At 37.3% G+C, this 22,754-nt stretch overlaps 1 protein-coding gene across 1 annotated transcript; it reads left to right on the forward strand.

Annotated features, from left to right (window-relative positions):
* The first annotated feature begins 10,223 nt into the window (after positions 1-10,223).
* On the forward strand, positions 10,224-22,754 carry cfap65 (cilia and flagella associated protein 65). Its single transcript, XM_055150046.1, has 33 exons — positions 10,224-10,313; positions 11,573-11,760; positions 11,836-11,938; positions 12,034-12,200; positions 12,686-12,894; positions 13,294-13,427; positions 13,502-13,727; positions 14,054-14,322; positions 14,429-14,515; positions 14,860-15,077; positions 15,144-15,300; positions 15,385-15,507; positions 15,776-16,060; positions 16,445-16,584; positions 16,701-16,785; positions 16,859-17,005; positions 17,095-17,260; positions 17,682-17,810; positions 17,893-18,103; positions 19,098-19,226; positions 19,322-19,412; positions 19,498-19,583; positions 19,646-19,712; positions 19,838-19,948; positions 20,042-20,233; positions 20,448-20,603; positions 20,690-20,833; positions 20,967-21,083; positions 21,178-21,312; positions 21,380-21,421; positions 21,517-21,737; positions 22,193-22,306; positions 22,412-22,754. The coding sequence occupies exons 1-33, from the start codon at positions 10,224-10,226 to the stop codon at positions 22,752-22,754; spliced, it is 5,082 nt and encodes a 1,693-aa protein (XP_055006021.1).

Raw genomic sequence — 22,754 nt, forward strand, 5'->3', positions numbered from 1 at the left:
AGGTGCATGAGGTACATTTACAAAAGTACTTGAAAACAGACATTTTAAGATGAATGTCAGTGTTACATTGTTCTCAGGGCTTCCCCTTTTTACATGCAAATAGAGAATGTTCGGAAAAAAAATATTGAATTGATTTATGCTCTTAATATGTGCCATGAAATACTTTTGTACATGTAATTTGTTATCATAAAATGCATGTTAAGTTTATTTGGAAATTTGTTAGGTCTTATTATTTTTGGCATTATTTTGATGTGTATACTGTTGACATGTGAATGCTAAATTGCTGTTGTTTTATTTAATAGATATAATATATTTACTTTGAAATAATTATGTTTGTTTGTCTTTGTGGAAATGAATTGTTTAAAATAAAATTCTGTCATGTTTTTGACTGTGCCAAGTCATTTTATACAGATAAAATGATTGATTAATGGGTTAATTTAAGTATGTGGAGCTAGTTAAACTGTTTGAATGATCAAAGTACACGTTTTCCCATGTTTTGCTTTTCGCGTATATCTTTTTGTCCCTCAACAGGTGCCGTCATTGCTATGTGTGTCACTTGTCGCCATGGCAGCGGAGTAGACAGATCAACTTTACAAAACCGTTGTGTTTATATTGCTCAAATATTAGCTTTTTTTTTTTTTTAAAGTTATAATTTCTGCCAGGTAAAGGTTACGTGGACCTGAATAGCGACGCAGGTGAGCTAATATTCCCCCACTCACATACTTTAGATGAGGCTATGGATTACACACAGTGTATAAAAACGTGGACTAAGCAAACTGAGTGAGTGTGCGCCACTCAAATGAAGATCCCGATACTAACAGCCACAGGAGCAAGTTTGGAGCCAGAGTTTATATTATGAATAGTTTTTTTTTTTTTTTTTTTTTTTTTTTTTTTTTTTTTTTTTTTGACGGACCAAATAGCGACAAAAACAAAACTTCACCAAGATGATGCAGAGCGAGTCAATACGAACATTTAAGACCAAGAGTACGAGGCTCACAGCAGCAGTTACAGAGGGAGTGAGGTGACAATATTCTAATGTAAGTCAAAGGGAGCCAGGGTCATACGGTCTATGGTCAGTAGGAGCCGAGCCCGCGTGCGAACCTCCTATCTGGAACGCGGACCGTGGTGAAGTTAGTTTTACGTTAGACGTTCGATATTGAGTTACGCATCAACAGCGGAGATGTTCATTGCCTGTGCCCCGCTTGCTCGATCACGGTGCGGGGAACTGTACACCAAAGCTCCGCTGAGTCCGCGGGTTAGGGACCGTCAATAAATTACCAGTGCATTGAATGGAGTCTGCTAAAATATATATATGTAAAGAAATAAAAAAGGGATTTATAAAAAAAATAAAAAAGGGTTTTATGAAACATTTGTTATTTTTATGTATTTTGAGAGTTAATTAGTTAATGCATTTTTTCAATATCTTCCAGGTCAATTAATCTAAAAACACCAAGCCAAGTTATTATAGTAGTCTTACTCCTCCGGTATCACGCACACCTTTTGGTTTTCCAAATTAACCCTTTGTGGAATTTTTAGGAATTTTAAATCTTGAAAATCTGTGATTTTTTTCAATAGCTTCTAAGGTAGATGACCTACCAACTCCAAACCAAGTTATTATAGTAGTCCTACTCCTCCGGTATCACGCACACCTTTTGGTTTTCCAAATTAACCCTTTGTGGAATTTTTAGGAATTTTTAATCTTGAAAATCTGTGATTTTTTTTCAATAGCTTCTAAGGTAGATGACCTACCAACTCCAAACCAAGTTATTATCGTAGTCCTACTCCTCAGGTATCAAGCACACCTTTTGGTTTTCCAAATTAACCCTTTGTGGGATTTTTAGGAATTTTTTTCCTTGGAAATCTGTGATTTTTTTTCAATAGTTTCTAAGGCAGATGACCTACCAACTCCAAACCAAGTTATTATAGTAGTCTTACTCCTCCGGTATCACGCACACCTTTTGGTTTTCCAAATTAACCCTTTGTGGAATTTTTAGGAATTTTAAATCTTGAAAATCTGTGATTTTTTTCAATAGCTTCTAAGGTAGATGACCTACCAACTCCAAACCAAGTTATTATAGTAGTCCTACTCCTCAGGTATCACGCACACCTTTTGGTTTTCCAAATTAACCCTTTGTGGAATTTTTAGGAATTTTTAATCTTGAAAATCTGTGATTTTTTTTCAATAGCTTCTAAGGTAGATGACCTACCAACTCCAACCCAAGTTATTATCGTAGTCCTACTCCTCAGGTATCAAGCACACCTTTTGGTTTTCCAAATTAACCCTTTGTGGGATTTTTAGAAATTTTTTTCCTTGGAAATCTGTGATTTTTTTTCAATAGTTTCTAAGGCAGATGACCTACCAACTCCAAACCAAGTTATTATAGTAGTCTTACTCCTCCGGTATCACGCACACCTTTTGGTTTTCCAAATTAACCCTTTGTGGAATTTTTAGGAATTTTAAATCTTGAAAATCTGTGATTTTTTTCAATAGCTTCTAAGGTAGATGACCTACCAACTCCAAACCAAGTTATTATAGTAGTCCTACTCCTCAGGTATCACGCACACCTTTTGGTTTTCCAAATTAACCCTTTGTGGAATTTNCAGGTATCACGCACACTTTTGGTTTTCCAAATTAACCCTTTGTGGGATTTTTTAGGGATTTTTTTCCTTGGAAATCTGTGATTTTTTTTCAATAGTTTCTAAGGCAGATGACCTACCAACTCCAAACCAAGTTAATATAGTAGTCCTACTCCTCAGGTATCACGCACACCATTTAGTTTTCCAATTTAACCCTTTATGGAATTTTTAGGAATTTTTAATCTTGAAAATCTGTGATTTTTTTTCAATAGCTTCTAAGGTAGATGACCTACCAACTCCAAACCAAGTTATTATAGTAGTCCTACTCCTCAGGTATCACGCACACCTTTTGGTTTTCCAAATTAACCCTTTGTGGAATTTTTTAGGAATTTTTAATCTTGAAAATCTGTGATTTTTTTTTCAATAGCTTCTAAGGTAGATGACCTACCAACTCCAAACCAAGTTATTATAGTAGTCCTACTCCTCAGGTATCAAGCACACCTTTTGGTTTTCCAAATTAACCCTTTGTGGGATTTTTAGGAATTTTTTTCCTTGGAAATCTGTGATTTTTTTTCAATAGTTTCTAAGGCAGATGACCTACCAACTCCAAACCAAGTTATTATAGTAATCCTACTCCTCAGGTATCACGCACACCATTTAGTTTTCCAAATTAACCCTTTGTGGAATTTTTAGGAATTTTTAATCTTGAAAATCTGTGATTTTTTTCAATAGCTTCTAAGGTAGATGACCTACCAACTCCAAACCAAGTTATTATAGTAGTCCTACTCCTCAGGTATCACGCACACCTTTTGGTTTTCCAAATTAACCCTTTGTGGAATTTTTAGGAATTTTTAATCTTGAAAATCTGTGATTTTTTTCAATAGCTTCTAAGGTAGATGACCTACCAACTCCAAACCAAGTTATTATAGTAGTCCTACTCCTCAGGTATCACGCACACCTTTTGGTTTTCCAAATTAACCCTTTGTGGGATTTTTAGGAATTTTTTTCCTTGGAAATCTGTGATTTTTTTTCAATAGTTTCTAAGGCAGATGACCTACCAACTCCAAACCAAGTTATTATAGTAGTCTTACTCCTCCGGTATCACGCACACCTTTTGGTTTTCCAAATTAACCCTTTGTGGAATTTTTAGGAATTTTTAATCTTGAAAATCTGTGATTTTTTTCAATAGCTTCTAAGGTAGATGACCTACCAACTCCAAACCAAGTTATTATAGTAGTCCTACTCCTCAGGTATCATGCACACCTTTTGGTTTTCCAAATTAACCCTTTATGGATTTTTAGGAATTTTTTTCCTTGAAAATCTGTGATTTTTTTCAATAGCTTCTAAGGTAGATGACCTACCAACTCCAAACCAAGTTATTATAGTAGTCCTACTCCTCAGTATCACGCACACCTTTTGGTTTTCCAAATTAACCCTTTGTGGAATTTTTAGGAATTTTTTAATCTTGAAAATCTGTGATTTTTTTCAATAGCTTCTAAGGTAGATGACCTACCAACTCCAAACCAAGTTATTATAGTAGTCCTACTCTTCAGGTATCACGCACACCTTTTGGTTTTCCAAATTAACCCTTTGTAGGATTTTTAGGAATTTTTAATCTTGAAAATCTGTGATTTTTTTCAATAGTTTCTAAGGCAGATGACCTACCAACTCCAAACCAAGTTATTATAGTAGTCCTACTCCTCAGGTATCACGCACACCTTTTGGTTTTCCAAATTAACCCTTTGTGGAATTTTTAATCTTGAAAATCTGTGATTTTTTTTCAATAGCTTCTAAGGTAGATGACCTACCAACTCCAAACCAAGTTATTATAGTAGTCCTACTCCTCAGGTATCACGCACACCTTTTGGTTTTCCAAATTAACCCTTTGTGGGATTTTTAAGGATTTTTTTTCCTTGGAAATCTGTGATTTTTTTTCAATAGTTTCTAAGGCAGATGACCTACCAACTCCAAACCAAGTTATTATAGTAATCCTACTCCTCAGATATCACGCACACCATTTAGTTTTCCAAATTAACCCTTTGTGGAATTTTTTGGAATTTTTAATCTTGAAAATCTGTGATTTTTTTCAATAGCTTCTAAGGTAGATGACCTACCAACTCCAAACCAAGTTATTATAGTAGTCCTACTCCTCAGGTATCACGCACACCTTTTGGTTTTCCAAATTAACCCTTTGTGGGATTTTTAGGGATTTTTTTCCTTGGAAATCTGTGATTTTTTTTCAATAGCTTCTAAGGTAGATGACCTACCAACTCCAAACCAAGTTATTATAGTAGTCCTACTCCTCAGGTATCACGCACACCTTTTGGTTTTCCAAATTAACCCTTTGTAGGATTTTTAGGAATTTTTAATCTTGAAAATCTGTGATTTTTTTCAATAGTTTCTAAGGCAGATGACCTACCAACTCCAAACCAAGTTATTATAGTAGTCCTACTCCTCAGGTATTACGCACACCTTTTGGTTTTCCAAATTAACCCTTTGTGGAATTTTTAATCTTGAAAATCTGTGATTTTTTTTCAATAGCTTCTAAGGTAGATGACCTACCAACTCCAAACCAAGTTATTATAGTAGTCCTACTCCTCAGGTATCACGCACACCTTTTGGTTTTCCAAATTAACCCTTTGTGGGATTTTTAGGATTTTTTTTCCTTGGAAATCTGTGATTTTTTTTCAATAGTTTCTAAGGCAGATGACCTACCAACTCCAAACCAAGTTATTATAGTAGTCCTACTCCTCAGGTATCACGCACACCTTTTGGTTTTCCAAATTAACCCTTTGTGGGATTTTTAGGGATTTTTTTCCTTGGAAATCTGTGATTTTTTTTCAATAGCTTCTAAGGCAGATGACCTACCAACTCCAAACCAAGTTATTATAGTAATCCTACTCCTCAGATATCACGCACACCATTTAGTTTTCCAAATTAACCCTTTGTGGAATTTTTTGGAATTTTTAATCTTGAAAATCTGTGATTTTTTTCAATAGCTTCTAAGGTAGATGACCTACCAACTCCAAACCAAGTTATTATAGTAGTCCTACTCCTCAGGTATCACGCACACCTTTTGGTTTTCCAAATTAACCCTTTGTGGGATTTTTAGGGATTTTTTTCCTTGGAAATCTGTGATTTTTTTTCAATAGTTTCTAAGGCAGATGACCTACCAACTCCAAACCAAGTTAATATAGTAGTCCTACTCCTCAGGTATCACGCACACCATTTAGTTTTCCAATTTAACCCTTTATGAAATTTTTAGGAATTTTTAATCTTGAAAATCTGTGATTTTTTTCAATAGCTTCTAAGGTAGATGACCTACCAACTCCAAACCAAGTTATTATAGTAGTCCTACTCCTCAGGTATCACGCACACCTTTTGGTTTTCCAAATTAACCCTTTATGGAATTTTTAGGAATTTTTTTCCTTGAAAATCTGTGATTTTTTTCAATAGCTTCTAAGGTAGATGACCTACCAACTCCAAGCCAAGTTATTATAGTAGTCCTACTCCTCAGGTATCACGCACACCTTTTGGTTTTCCAAATTAACCCTTTGTGGAATTTTTAATCTTGAAAATCTGTGATTTTTTTTCAATAGCTTCTAAGGTAGATGACCTACCAACTCCAAACCAAGTTATTATAGTAGTCCTACTCCTCAGGTATCACGCACACCTTTTGGTTTTCCAAATTAACCCTTTGTGGAATTTTTAGGGATTTTTTTCCTTGGAAATCTGTGATTTTTTTTTCAATAGCTTCTAAGGTAGATGACCTACCAACTCCAAACCAAGTTATTATAGTAGTCCTACTCCTCAGGTATCATGCACACCTTTTGGTTTTCCAAATTAACCCTTTGTGGAATTTTTAGGAATTTTTAATCTTGAAAATCTGTGATTTTTTTCAATAGTTTCTAAGGCAGATGACCTACCAACTCCAAACCAAGTTATTATAGTAATCCTACTCCTCAGGTATCACGCACACCAACAGGAAGTCGGCCATATTGGATCAAACATTCGGCGCCGTTTTGACTTGGGGGTCTACAAAAAGATTCAAGTCCCCGGGGTTTGGTCCAAATGAGCTCAAATTTGACATGACACATCTACAGACATGAACTCACAGAAGCTGCCAACTTTTTTTGGGATACTCCTTACAGTTCGCCCGTAGCACGCCGGCGAATAACGCCTTCATTTCCTGTTTTTTCGGTGACCTGTCACGGCCACAGGCATTGTCCGAGAGAACTCAAATTCAAATCACAATTGCGTGATGCTGGTGTGAATGTAATGAAATATGAAATCTAATAAAAGTGAACTCTATAGTGCCCCCTAGCATAGACATGAAACGTGAACATTATCGGATTTAGACCAAATTCGGAAATTAAATTCTATGCATGATGACAAGCAAAAAAGTCTATTACGGAAAAATTGCATTTTCCACTACTGGCCAGCAGGGGCGCAAAGACTCCCCCAAAAAATAGTTAAAAAATGATTGCACCCACAGGGTTACTCCGATCGTGCTGAAATTTGAATCACTAATGCCTGATCATGGCCTGAATATAATACACTATAAAACATATGAAAAATAAACTCTATAGCGCCCCCGAGCATTGACAAACATCAACATTATTGGATTAGTACCAAATTCGAGGATTAAATTCTAGACATGATTACAAGCAAAAAAGTCTATTACGGACATGATGCATTTTCCACCACTGGCCAGCAGGGGCGCAAAGACTCCCCCCAAAAATAGTTAAAAAATGATTACATGCCCATGTTTAATCAGATCGTGCTGAAATTTGAATCACTAATGTGTGATCTCAGCCTGAATATAAAACAGTATAAAACATATTAAAAGTGAACACTATAGCGCCCCCTACCATTGATATGAAATGTCAACATTATCTGATTAGCACCAAATTTGGGGATTAAATTCTACGCATGATTACAAGCAAAAAAGTCAATCATTGTGCGCCCCTATGACGAACAGGAAGTCGGCCATATTGGATCAAACATTCGCCGCCGTTTTGACTTGGGGGTCTACAAAAAGATTCAAGTCCCCGGGGTTTGGTCCAAATGAGCTCAAATTTGACATGTCACATCTACAGACATGAACTCACAGATGTTGCCAAATTTTTTTGGGATACTCCTTACGGTTCGCCCGTAGCACGCTGGCGAATAACACCTTCATTTCCTGTTTTTTCGGTGACCTGTCACGGCACAGGCATTGTCCTAGAGAGCTCAAATTCAAAACACAATTGCGTGATGCTGGTGTGAATGTAATGAAATATGAAATTTAATAAAAGTGAACTCTATAGCGCCCCCTAGAATAGACGTGAAACATCAACATTATCGGATTAGTACCAAATTCGGGGCATAAATTCTATGCTTGATTACAAGCAAAAAAGTTCATTACGGACATGATGCATTTTCCACCATTGGCCAGCAGGGGCGCAAAGACTCCCCCAAAAAATAGTAAGAAAATTATTACACCCACAGGCTTAGTCCCATCATGCTGAAATTTGAATCACTAATGCCTGATTTCGACCTGATTATAATACACTATAAAACATATGAACTGGGAACTCTACAGCGCCCCCTAGCATAGACATGAAACGACAACATTATCGGATTTGGACCAAATTCAGAAATTACATTCTATGCATGATGTCAAGCAAAAAAGTCTATTACGGACATGATGCATTTTTCACGGTTTGCCAGTAGGAGCGCAAAGAATCCCCCAAAAAATATTTTTAAAATTATTACAGGGACATGCTTAGTTCGATTGTGCTGAAATTTGAATCACTAATGCGGGATATTGGTCTGAATATAATAAACTATAAAACATATGAAAAGTGAACAGTATAGCCCCCCCTACCTTAGACATGAAATGTCAACATTATCAAACTTGGACCAAAGTCGGGGGTTAAAGGTTGTATAGAGGATTTTCCAAGGAACGAGAATTCCAGCGACTGTTTGTCCTTTTTCAAATGTTGCGCATGCGTGAAACCAGCCCCCCTCCCCTACAGCTCCCTACGTAGAAACGCCTCCTCCCGCCTCCTCTTTACGCCAGAAACAGGTTTGTTTACAGCCGGTGCGCTGCACATGACTTGTAAACAACTAACTACAGTGTTGGTTAGGCAAGACGGAGAAGTGAGGAGCGGGGGGAGCGGGTGTGCGGACATTTCGTTCGCGGACGAGAAGTGAGGAGCAGGGAGAAGAGCGGAACGGGGAGCGGGGACAGGAGCAGGAAAGGGGTGCAGAGAAGGCTGCGCGGAGATTCCGTGCGAATGTGAACTAGCTACAACATGCAGCAGCAAGCGGACTCTTTCTTTGCCTTGAAAATTACGTTTTCAGACATAGGATATCGCTTTCGTGTCCTGAAAAACGTTTGACTAGCTCTTGGAAATAAAGTACGTTTTCATAATAAGCAGAAGTTTCCTGTCCAGGAGTAATTTGTGGACCAGTGTGTCAGTCTTTAGACCCTTCGTCTGCTTCAGTCGCGCCATCGCTGGAATGAATCTTCAAGAATCACCTTAGTTTGGCTTCGCTGCTTTTCCCCTTGTCTTCTTCTTTCAGCGACCTCAAAAACGCTCAAAAACTTTCTTTTGTGGCTAACTGCTCCTGGATTCTTGTCTGCCATTGCAACAAACTTTGTGCGAACTGCGAGGAAGATATAGGTCAAAAAAAGCCGCTAAGAACTGTTGCGTTGGTGGAGTAAACAGCGTCTGTGCGGCTTGCGTCTGTGGACTGCGTGACAGGTGTACGTAAACCACGTACCGGCAGCGCGCAGGCAAGTCAGTTACGCTAGAAACGTAGGGAGATTGATTGACAGCCTGTCAGCTCACAGATAACGAGGCAGTGTCGTTATCTATTGGCAAATGTTTAGCCCCACCACGTCCAGAGTTGATGAATTTTTATTCTCTTTTTTTTGGTCATCATAATTACAAGGCTACTGCACCTCTATAATGCTATCATTGACAACTTGAAACAAAAAAAAAATCCTCCATAAAACCTTTAAATTCTATGCATGATTATAAGCAAAAATGTCTATAAAAATAACAAATATTTTATAAAACGTACATGCACAACCCCTTTTTTGTTTCTTTTTATTTGATTCCCTTTTTCTTTTTTTCTTATTTAATGTATTTTATTATTATTATTATTATTTTTTAGCAGACTCCATTCAATGCAATTGTAATTTATTGACGGTCCCTAACTCGCGGACTCAGCGGAGCTTTGGTGTACAGCTCCCCGCACCGTGATCGAGCAAGCGGGGCACAGGCAATGAACATCTCCGCTGTTGATGCGTAACTGAATATCGAACGTCTAACGTAAAACTAACTTCACCACGGTGGAACGCGGCGGCTTGTGTGTTAGCTATGTCCATTATATATATATATATATATATATATATATATATATATATATATATATATATATATATATATATATATATATATATATACACACACAGTCTATAGGATTACATCCATAAATACTATATAGAACCGTTCTGTATCTGTGGGATTACATCTAAGTTAATGCTAGCATTACTTTTAAACTGTTAGCATAGACTGTATGCTTGCTAGCATTGGAGTATTATAAAGTACAGTGCGTTAATTTGTAAAACCATTATCTGTTATCTTCTAGCCATGCGAACAAGAGCTCGGCCTCACCATCGTCTTGATTCTGGTCAACGACACTGGATTTCACCATTGCTTGACGAGAATCCAAGTTTCCAAGTAAATCATAATCTTCATTTTTGAAAAAAAGAGAAATCTAAATCAAATCAATATTTGGTGTGATCGCCCTTTGCCTTCAAAAGAGCATCAGTTGTTAGAGGTATACTTACTTGCAGTTTTTGAAGGAACTCGGCTGGTAGGTTGTTTCAAACATCTTGAAGAACTAATGGTGTTGAGGTCAGGGCTCTGTGGGGGCCACACCATCCCTTCCAGAGCTTCTTGTTCTTTGTTACGCTAAGATAGTTCTTAATGACTTCAGCTCTATGTTTGGGGTCTTGGTGACCAAATCTCCAAGTCAGAGAGAAATGCTGCTCCAAACGTTCAAGGAACCACCACCATGCTTCACTGCCTCCAGACACTCATCATTGTACCACTCTCGAGCCCTTCGACAAACAAACTGTCTTCTGCTACAGCCAAATATTTTCATATTTTGACTCAGTCCAGAGCACCTGCTGCCATTTTTGCAATCAGTTCCTATGTTTTTGTGCATACGTGAGTCGCTTGGCCTTGTTTTGATGTCGGAGGTTTGACTTTTTGGCTGCAACTCTTCCATGAAGACCACTTCTGACCAGACTTCTCCAGACAGTAAATGGGTGTACCTGTGTCCCGCTGGTTTCTGTCACTTCTGAGCTGATGGCACTGCCTTCCGATTTTGAAGGCTAATAAGCTTGATGTGTCTTTCATCTGGTGCACTAAGTTTCCTTGGCCAACCACTGTGTCTACAATCCTCAACGTTGCCCGTTTCTTTGTGCTTCTTTAAAACAGTTTGAACAGCACATCTTAAAACCCCAGTCTGCTTTGAAATCTTTGTCAGGGACAGACCTTGCTGATGCAGTATAACTACATTGTGTCTTGTTGCTGTGCTCAGTTTTGCCGTGGTGTATGGCTGTTCCTCACCCAGTGTTAATACACACAACACTACAATGTTTTAGTTTCAGTTTATGACTTTTGACCTACGTGTGACATTGATCATCATTAGCACCTGTTTGGAATAATTGGTTGATCATACACCAGAGTATAATCTGTACTCCTTTGTGTGAGCCGATGTTGGTTTGAAGGCAAAAGGTAGTAAGAAAAGGTTGCATTTTGTAAATTGATTTAAAAAAATAAAAAAGTCATTATTTATATTTTTGAAAGCATTGTTGTTTACAGCATTTTTTCACACCTGCCTAAAACATTTGCATAGTAGTATATATATTTCATGGAATTCCACAAAAACACAAATAAAAAGGTTATAATTATGTGATCTTTTGTTTTAGTTTGACTCTCTAAGAGATCACACAGTGGAGTATGGTAGACAGCGACATGCCTTCAGCCAACGAAGCAGTTTCTTGGGCTTTGAGATGGACACAGAATTGGTCTGGAACAACTGGGACCTGGGGAAAGAGTTCACCAAGACTTTAATAATAAGGAACACACAGCCAGTCCTGCAAAGATTATCATTTAGGTTGACCATTTTTGTTTTGTCAGTTGTAGGCTATAGTATATGTTACAACAATTGTTTACCCTTATCCCTATGTAGGCCTCCACTCTCCAAGTATTTTACATCGTTGACTCGTCAGACAATTGTTCTCAGACCAGGAACTTCGTTCCCAATCCCAGTAACATTTAAGCCACTTAATAAGGTAAGATAATTTATTCATACCAACATTACATTTACTATATTCAAATTCTGTTATCAGTTGTATTTCAATCTATTGTTTGTATTGTATTATTACAGTGTGACTATGAAGATACCATTGAGCTTCAAGACAGAAATGATAGCTTTCACGTCCTGCTCAGAGCCCCAGCACCTTGCCCCAACATTGAAGTGCCAGAGTCTGTGCTGATGCCACTTTGTGCTGTTCAATACGCTACCCAGACCACTTTTATGTTTAAAAATGTCAGGTACACAATCCTCAACCAATGTACTATCATCTGAAGCTCAATACTTTTTGTGATGATTCACAATGTATAGTCCTGTCACAATAATTACTATAGCAACTTATCATTCAATATATGAAAGCTGGAACAATATTTGGTGTCAGTATTTATTGTGTACTTTTTCTTTGCACTATTTTTATTTTTTGGCTCTGTGATAAGATTTTAGCCATAAAATGTTGAATAAATAACTTCTATGGCTCATTACAGATGCAAACTAAGTAACAATAGTTTTTAACAGTATTGTAGATTTAGAATAATTTTTAGTTCAAATCTGCCCTTGGGTTATTGTGTCAGTGACATCAATTTGTTTCAGTATTATCGTTTATCATCTGTATTTACTTCATCAACATATCGCACTCCAAAATGTGTTACGGTGACAGGCCTAATGATGTATATTGGATGTACATTTCTGTGTGTTCAAATATAATATTGTCTTTTCTTTCTGACAGTAAGCTTACCTTATTCTTCCATTGGGAGTATTCACCACCATTCATGCTGAGTCCAGACGAAGGCTATTTAAAGCCAGGCCAAGGACTTAACATCAGTGTGATGTTCCAACCTCAAGAAGCTCTGGTCCACCAGCAGCATGTTTCCTGCAGGTTTGGGACTCAGGCAGACAATTTAGAGGGCTGCAGCACTGTTCTCCTTAAAGGAACAGGTACCACAAAAAACACTTAAAACAGTAAAAAAAATTTCAAAAACATTCATATCATGATAAGCAAGTTATAAAAGTGCACGATGTAATTTTTCTAGTGGAAGGTTTTGCCTTGAACGTTCCACAGTAATGTATTAAACACCCAACACAGCAAATCCACTCAGAGTTAGAATGCATGTTTTTCAGTGTGTTTTTACCCAAAAAAAAACCAAACAACAACAACAAAAAAACAACCAAACAAAAAAAACACAGATAACTGAATAAGTGCAAGAAATATAACGTCATAATGTGGAACAGTCCAGGCAATGAAATAACATGTCCATGGAGATAAGATGGTGATGGACCCTCCACCAGAAAAGTTACATAATGCACCTTTAAGCTTTTCATCTTTGCTCTTCACAGCCAAGCACCCGTATCTTGAATTCAAAACTCACACTCACAATAAGGGAAATGACCATGTACCAGTGTTGGATTTTGGTGGTGTTGCAGTTGGACAGACTTTGCATAGCCACTTTGAGATTTATAACCCTTCTCCTGTGAGTATTGTGTAGAAATAACAAAGATGCAAAATCCAATGGTGTCTTATTTACATAATCTTTCTCTCTTTCAGGTTCCTGTCTGGTGCACTCTTTCCCGATTGCCTGGTGGTATACCCCTATTAGGCTCTGTTTTTGGGTGCGATTTGACCCGTGCAGAGGTAGCTCCTGGGGCAACACTAAAGGCTAAGGCCAGCTTTACTCCCACTACAGTTAATAGCACCTCAGTGGAGTATTTATCATTATTATACAGAGGAGCTATCAATACAAGTCTTTTGAAACTCACTGGAAACTGTATAGGTAAGGGTCACAGATGGTTTGCACAAAAGCTTTTTTTTATATATAAGTGTTATCTAGCCACTGTTCAACATTTTAAAAACTAGACAGAAAAGGCTCTAATGTATTGGTTATGAAGCAGTAATATGGGGGTGTACTATGAATAACTGATAGTCATAATATAACAATTTTGTTTGATTTGAAGACCAAAAACAGCAATTTGCCATTATACAAAATATGTATTGTTAGTTATGGCCATACTTGTTTGACTTTAATTTAACCAAGAAAATCTCATCTTCATCACACACAAATGTTCTAGAAAATTTATCTGAGGAATTTTATTTCCATAGGTCCCCAAGTATTGCTGTCCTCCTCTGAGGTGGACTTTGGTGTTGTTGAACCAGGACAGGCAGTGACACATGCAGTGGAGCTGGTTAATTCCTCTTCGGCCAAAGCTGTTTTTCAGTGGGATATTGACTGCAGTGGCCACAGTGTGTTTTCTATCCAGCCAGCAGGGGGCACTGTAGACCCACATAGCCACACCACCCTGCATGTTACGTATAAACCTACACAACCTATTCTTCACTACAGGAGAGTGGCCTGTCTGATCCTACACAGAGTAGGTGGAGTAGTTTTGATTTATAAAGACTGTAATCTTACTGAAACATATAATCTCAGTCTTGTTCCTGTTGTTTCTAAAATATATCCACAATTTCTCTCTGCAGGAGCCGGTATTCCTTAACCTTGTTGGTAACTGTCACTCTGAGAAGCCATTCAAACAGCTACTATTGGAATCCAGCAGCATCCATGAGGTGAGATACTAAAAAAATATATCTCAATATACTCAGTAATTGTTAAACCTGGATTTGTGTAAAATAACATTTTATGAGCTTTTAACAATGTTTTCGCCTATCCCCTATCCCATCCACAGACTTTTCTGTATTTACTTGCAATTATTATAAAGATTGAGACAGCTACAGCTAATACATGTAGGATTCAAAAGTGTTGCCACAGCCACTTTCAACAATAAAAATAATATAAAGTGACTTATGTTGTACTTTAGTGCTAAATTTCCCCCAAAAGTACAATATGTCTTAATTTTCTAGCCCTACTATATATACATTTCACTTGCTTCATACTGCAACTTTCTTTTCAGACCGAAGAACAAGACAGTGGTGCGTGTGCGGCTGTGACTCCAATGTCCGAGTATTTTCTGTTATGCATTGATAGCAAATATGCACTCTCCCCACCTCCTCCTCTTCTGTCTGTTGCACCAAATGAGCTTGTCTTTAACCAGCAACTCTTCACTCTACCACAAAATCTAACTTCTCAAAAGTCCATGACTGTTACCAACCACAGCAAAGTAAAATTCAGGTAATAGCAGTCTATAATGTCCTATTATTGTTACTTTTCTTTGTATAACTAGTTTTGAATTTCCAGATTAGAGTGGACACTTGCTCCAGATTTGTCCTTCTCTGTTTCTCCTCCGTTTTGTGAGCTTCCACCATTAAAGTCGACCTCCTTCAGAGTGATCTATTGTCCAAAACAACTCAACTCTTGGCATGGAGCTCAACTAGAGTGTTTTGCATACCCCATGGTAATTACATGCACTGACTCTAACTAACATGTCCTGTATTTTATACTGTAAAATAGCACTTGTGTTTCTTTTCCTCTATTGTAGGACAATGATCAGTGCAATGGAAGTCTGCTGCCCTCCTGTCTGACTGTGAGAGCCATTGGTCATTCATATGAACCAGATAAAAAGCTCAGTGTACCACAATGTTCCCTTGGGCCCCGCCTAGTGGTGAGAAGCAAGAATGAATTTCTCTTGTGTTTCTATTGAATGAAGAAATGACATTTGATTAAAATAATAATAATAATAACACATATTTGGAAACTACTTAAATGTAAACACTTTTTACTTACCTACCTTTGAGGGCTGAGCTTTTAGTAAAGAATCACATCAGAACAGCACAACTTTTCGCATTTCCCTATTTGCATGTGTGAATCTTTTATGTTTGTGGTGATAGTAGTAGTAGTAGTAGTACTTATATATTTTCCATTTCTTTCAGGAATTCCCACCAGTAAACATTGCCTCTTACCGCTCAGTCGTCCTCCAAAATAAAGGCAACCTCCCCCTTACCTTCCTCTTAAACCGAGAGCATGATCAGAAGTTGGCTGAAGCCGCCTCTTTAGTGGTGGTCCCCAGCTGTGGTCTGATCCCACCACACTCTCATCAGATCCTCTCGCTCAGATCCATCCCCACTGAAGACAGCCCCAGAGAAGGCTTCAGTGTGCAACTGGATTTAAACGCTTCAAAATGCACAGAGAATATACATTATTCTTGTGACTTCAAGGTATAGAATTAGGCAAACTTTATGGATACACAATAGAAATTAATCACGATAACTATAAATCTATTTTATTTTAAATTCTATGAATGGATTTCCAGTTCATATTTACTGCTATATTTTGAAGACATTTCACCATTTAAAAGATATAGTATTTTGTTTTAAGTAGTCCAGTGCTAATGTTTCATGCCTCTGAAACCCATGGATATCTATTTTTATCTTGTGTGTTCTATTCATTTCTTATTTATCGGTGTGTATATCCATCTACAGTGTTTAAAAGAGCAGAAACTGTGTTTCGGTCTCCACTAGCAAATATACTGTTGTGTAAAATTTAATAACAGTATAATGAAGATATGAAGATAAAATTAACTTTTCTTATGTACTCTTCAGAAACTTGAAATAATTAGCAAATCCGAGCTACCTTGTGTATCCCTTGAAGGTGAAGGAAAATTGCATTTTCACCCCACTGCTGTTAACTCTATGACACAACGCCGCCACCATATCAGAAACCTCAGTCGTCAAGCTCTACGGTTGGTTGTGGAAATTTGTATTTATTTTCAGATATTTATTTAACATTTTATGGTAGATTTAGTTTACTGTGGCTTCCTGTTCAAAGCTGGTTGATTGTGATGGTCTTTTGTGATAGGTTTCAATGGAGGATTCCAGAGCAGAAGCGAGGACTTATCTCTGTTGAGCCAGATGCCGGTGTGCTACATCCCAATGAGAGCTTGGTGAGGGAATAAAATGGTTTTACATGTATATATCAAATAATAAATTTTATATTTGTCATAATTTTGTTTAAAGGTTTACGTGTGGACCTTCACTCCATTAGAAGAGAAAAGATACACACTGAAGCCGAGCCTTAGCATTTGTCCAGAGCAGTTTCCAGACTATGACAACTTACATCTCCCCCTTGAAGTGACTGGGGTAGGCTGCATTGGTTACATACAGGTACTGCACTCCTAGTTGTTCATTATGTAGATATAATGTATGTCTTTTAACCAATATGTGGAATCCATATATTAAATTTTGTTTCATAGGCAAAAGAAGCAGTGGTAAAAGTGAAAGACATTCTGGTTGGAGGATGCAAAACAATTAGCATCCCTGTGATAAACAAAAGTCCATGCACTGTCTCCTTCTGTGTCACAGTGGAACAAAAACTTTTGGATAAAGGAATTGTATCCAACCCGAATACTGATCAATGTGGTAAATCATGTTCAATTTAATATTATGTGGACTAAGGGAGAGTGACGTCACCCATAGCATTTTGCTCCATGATGCTTAGGGTCAAATGAAGCTTATGATGGGGGCGAATTTAGAGTTGAGGAATTTATTTACGGACAAAATAACGAAATAATAACACCAGCATCATGTAGACCGGGTTAATATGAACATTTTAAGACCAAAATGAGGCTCACGGCAGGTCATAGGGACAGGGGTGACAATTTTTTTATGTAAAGTCAATTGGAAACAGAGTCAATGGAGCTTGAAGCGCCCCAATGTTCCATACCAGCGGTTTAGCTATGTGCCATCTTGTCCTCTATCACTATATTCATAAATGTTATTCACTATAAAGTCATGCTAGTTGCTACAAATTATTACTAAAAAATGTATTTTCTATGCGTAGCCCTACAGGTCCATAATGAAAGGGTGACGATTACCTCAACATCCACAGCCCTACTTCAGTCAACGATCACACCACATCAAAAAGCCCAATATATATGGACTATCAGCTACCACACAATAAATGCCAATGGTAAGAAATAAGAGAAGTTTGACAATAATTTCTCAGTGATCACTGAATTTAGTAATCCCTACTTTTTCTTTCATCTTTTAAGGATCATTGTCATCCGCCAAATTACTGTGCGAAGTTCATGCCAAGGGTGTGTATCCAACATTGCAAATTAGTGACGTCTGTGGAAGAGGCAGTTTGTCTCAGTTCAGTAAGAAGCACTTATGGAGTCTCTTGTCACTGAACCATCTGAATGAGTCTCTACAGTACAGCCCCTGTCAAGCCGAACTGACCTATCCCACTCCTACCAGGCACAGGTGATGACCTTAGGATGTCATGGTGTTATCGTATGTTTGTTTTCATACTGACTCATGTAGATGACTAACTTTAAAGTCTATTTTAAACTATATACATTTTTAGTTGGGGATCTGTCCACCCTCTTGTTTCTATGGATATGTCAGTACTCTGCTTTAAATGTTCCACAGTAAGACATTAAACAGCTCAGCTTATTTGTTCAAAAGTACCTAGAAAAACTGGCAGAGTTTATTCTCCACAGATATGACTAGTAACTTAGCCTGGTTTAGTCTCCATGATGATAAAAAGATTTAACGCCACATTGTGAAATATTTCAGACAAAGCTATAACATCTCCATGGAGAAAAGCAGGTGACGGACCATCCACCAGAGAAGTTACATGCTACATCTTTGAGACTTAGTTTTTGAAATTGAAGGATAGTTCCTGCATATTACTCAATACTAATAAATAGGGATGTAACAATAACAATAAATATTGTGATATTGTATTGTCAAAGTTCTCACGGTAATATCGTGGGCCATGACAATATATCAAATTATAAATCTCTTTACTTAAATTAAGAGTTATGGTGCAGCAATAGCTAAAAAAGACAGAGGGAACTACATAGACCATGATCCTTTGAAGAAGAAATAACAATTCTTTTGTTACTTTTGGCACTTTTAAGTCTTAGTTCTTTGGATTAAGTCTTGTCAAGGCATTTTAAGAGGAAAAAGTAGCACATTAACAATTCTGTTAGCCTCCACAAAATATTGCAATAAATATCGTACCCAGAGATTTGGATATTGTTACATCCGTAATCGTGAGCCTCCCCACCATATTGTGAGCTTTCCCATGATATTGCAATAAATATCGTACTGTGAGGTTCATACCGTGACAATATCGTATCTCGAGACTTGGATACCGTTACACCCCTACAAATAAATGCTGTGTTATTTTGCAGCACTCTGTTTGTACTTTTACTATAATAATATGGTGATGTGTTTTTCTCTCCAATAGCCTGTATCGCACTCCCTCCGTCTTTACCAAAGCTGTTGTGGATTTTAGCTTCAGTGCTTCCATTTTACATTCAGAACCCTCAACTGTTATGTTAATGCTCTATAACCCTGGCACCATCCCCGTTGAGTGGTAAGTGTCAAAGTGTTACAGATACAGAATAAGATAAATTTTCAATGTTTTAATTTGGCATATTTAAAATTGACTTTTAAAAATTGTGTTATTAGGGCCTTCTTGTTCCCAGACGACCAACAGCTCAACCTGGAGTTCTGGGCGGAAACAGGGGAGTTTAGCAGCACAGAGCTTTACCAGATGAAGGTCATTTCTCAGCATTATCTAAAATTAATCATAAGTATTCTTAAAGGTACTATTGAGGGATTTTCATATGTTACTATTACAAAAGGTTCAAGACAACCACGTGTTCAGTGTTACACCGCGCTCTGGACGACTGATGGCTGGCCAGCAGAGGGCAGTAAACTTTACTTACAGGTAACGGAGTACAATGTAACAATATTTAATTGTACTTACTGATATAATACTTTCTTACACAGCCATGACTTTCCTGGAACAGACTGGTTTCCTGTCGTTCTTAAAATATCTTATGGGAGAGAGATCATGGTGAGTTAATGTTTGCTAAGTTTCATCTTATAAATATACGTTAATAAATAAATATCGTAATGAATTGTATATTTATCTAAGCCTAAGTTTTTTTTTTGGTTTGTGTGTTTGTTTTTTTGGACTAGCTTACCTTTCAGGGCATAACAGTGGAAGTGGAAAGACCATATCTTCATTTTGCCTCCAATACACATGTCTTTGTTTCTGTTGCAATTGGAAACCACAACCCTCCCAAACAGGTGTGAGCATATTTATCCAAAATATCTATTATCTATTTGTTTATCTATTAATCTATTATCTACTAACTATTTAAACTTGTATTTTATTTACAGATGTATCAGCTGTATAACCGGGGAGCAGTACCGGTGCACTATGAAGTGGATAAAGCAGTATTTTCACAGATCCAGGAGGAAAACTTTAACCACCTGGTGCTGCGCTGTCTCAACCCAGATGGAGAGATCCCACCTGGGGAGACAGCCACGTTGGAGTGGGTCTTCTCTCCGCTGGAAGCTAAACTGTACCAGGTGCGTGCATTGAATTAACCCAGTTTGAGGTGCTGCTGTTGATGTTTATTCTTTTAACCAATATGTGTTAATATTGTAATGAAAAGATGCTGTTGAGGTAACAAAAACTCCTAAACCTGGAATGTGGTTTCGGAGTTTGGTGCAAGCATAAAACAATAAAAAATATAAATAAATAATTAAATGAAATATGAAAAAATAATAAAATATGTTACAGATGGATATCCCTATTCATGTCCTAAATGGAGAATCTACTATAGTCAGGTTTGAAGGGTGTGGAATAAATTCTTTAACTGAGAATCCATCAAACTCAAATGACTGCACAGATGTTCCTCTTTTACCCTGCTGGCAGAAGGAACCTTTTCCTGAGCAAGTAAGGACCCCTATATGTACAGTTAACCACAGCTTGGTCATATCAAGTGTTTAAACCGGTCATATGATCTTTTTATGTCCATATAGCCAATAACTCTGTCCGTGGACAGCGTTGATTTTGGTGATGTTGTAGTCTCCTCCAAATCGTCAAGAATGCTCTTCTTCACCAACAACTCCCATGACAGAGTTATCTTTGAGTGGGTCTTACCTACACAAAACAACCAATCACAGGCAAGTGAACTCATACCTATATTATTTATTTATGTGAAGATATTTACGCAATCCTTAAAGAGAAGTAAAATTATTAAATGCTGAGCTTTTACAACTATGATATATATGTGTATTTTGTATTTGGCTGCAACAGGTGCTGGAGCTTACTCCAAACAGAGGAAATTTATCCCCAGGTGAAACAGGTCATTTGGTTCTTAACCTATTTGCCACAGAGTATCCCATTTATTACCAGTTTGATATCATCTGTAAGGTAGGCTACTATAATGTATTGCTTTATTGTGTGTACCTTGTAGTTACTGACCAAACTACTGTACCTATCTTTAAAATCGTACCTTGCACCCTAGATCACTTCTGAAACAGCCCTCAGCCAGTATTATTACGCAGTGCAAAAAATGGAGGAAGAGAAAGAAAGACTTAAACATGAATTCATCATCACAGATAAACCCCCAAAGGAAAATAAAGTGGTTCTGACTGAAAAGGTAACCAAAACAAATCTTTAACCATTTTATTTCATTTTCTCTGTAAATATTTGTTGTTTTGTTACAGAAAGCCGAAGCTCTTGCATTACGACAGCAAGCTAAATATACGGTGACTCTGAATTTGTCAAGTTTCAACATAACTCTATTGACATAACATATATCATTACCACTAATTTTCAGTGTATTTTTTTATGATTTCTTCAGACTCTCCCTCCTATCCGTGGCAGTAATGTTGGTAATACAGTCCAATCTTTAAGCACAAAGGTTTCCAGAGCAGAACGAAGGGCACTGAGGGAGTTAGCCAAGGTTCAGAAAGACCCTGAGCCTCCAAAACCATGTGTGCTCCATCTGTGGGTGACTGCAAAATCCTACGGACATCTGGAGTTTCTTACACATTCACCTGATCAACTCGAGCATCAATACAGGTACAGCTTATACCCAAACTACTGTTGCTTGGTCACTGGTGATACAGTATATTGTTACATCTTCTTTGTATCAGGTAAATTAGGATTGTCTGCATTTCCTTACTTATGACTGGGATAAATGCATTTTACAACTCTCAAAATACCAACTTTGTGTTCTTGTATTACAGTTTTTATATACCTAGGATTTGGATTTTGAATAATGATATTACTATAAAATAAAGTAGAAGTCCTGAATAGTCAAGATCATTATTCTTTGTAAATATTCTTCTTATGTTAATTTGATTGCATGCACTTTTTTTTTTAGCTCTGCACTTTATTGCCTATTATTTGTACATGGAGCTGCCTAGAGAAATACAATTCCTCCCTTCGAACTGAAGAAATAAAGTTCTGATTTGTTAATCTGAAGAAGAAAAACAGAATTAAGTAATAATAGTTTCAATGTCTCTTGTTTTTAGACCCAACCAAATATATCGAAAGACCAAAACCCAGATTATTAACAAAGAGGAATCATCAACTGCACAAGAAATAATGAGAGACATCAGCTTTCATGTGGTCACTTCACTGCTCAGGTAATACTTAAACTGTGCTTTGTAGTGATGTTATATTTTATTAAAAGTTTTATATTGATTTAAAATAACTAACTAATGATTTTTATTTTATTTTTTAATTTCCAGAGATATTCTTGAAGATATAGCAATTCTTGATGACCTGGCATCCATTCCTGATACATACTATAACCTCCCAGAAACCCCGTCCGTACATTCCTCAGACAAACCTGAGTCTTCAGATCAATCAAAGCCGCAGAAAGCTGATGAAGAAACTTCCCATATTTCAGTTTCTAGTACTATGAAAGTGCAGAGAGTCCGACCCGAGCTAGCCGACCTGACAGAGGAGGTGTTACTGTGTACTCTGCAGAATCTGATGTTGGAAATCATCAGAGGAGAGCTGGACCCCACAGTGTACCCCCGAGCGGTCATACTGCCATCATCTGCAAGGAGACACAATGAAGCACATTAA

Source organism: Boleophthalmus pectinirostris, unplaced genomic scaffold, assembly GCF_026225935.1.
Source record: "Boleophthalmus pectinirostris isolate CB_2022bp ecotype Guang Dong unplaced genomic scaffold, ASM2622593v1 HiC_scaffold_1, whole genome shotgun sequence".
Taxonomy (NCBI): domain Eukaryota; kingdom Metazoa; phylum Chordata; class Actinopteri; order Gobiiformes; family Gobiidae; genus Boleophthalmus; species Boleophthalmus pectinirostris.

Bases quoted from the DNA above. Each gene is read 5' to 3' on its own strand.
- cfap65 (XM_055150046.1), top strand. From the start codon at position 10,224: ATGCGAACAAGAGCTCGGCCTCACCATCGTCTTGATTCTGGTCAACGA. The intron at 13,428-13,501 runs GTGAGTATTGTG...TCTCTCTTTCAG, and splicing joins AGATTTATAACCCTTCTCCT to GTTCCTGTCTGGTGCACTCT. The intron at 16,786-16,858 runs GTGAGGGAATAA...TTTTGTTTAAAG, and splicing joins TACATCCCAATGAGAGCTTG to GTTTACGTGTGGACCTTCAC.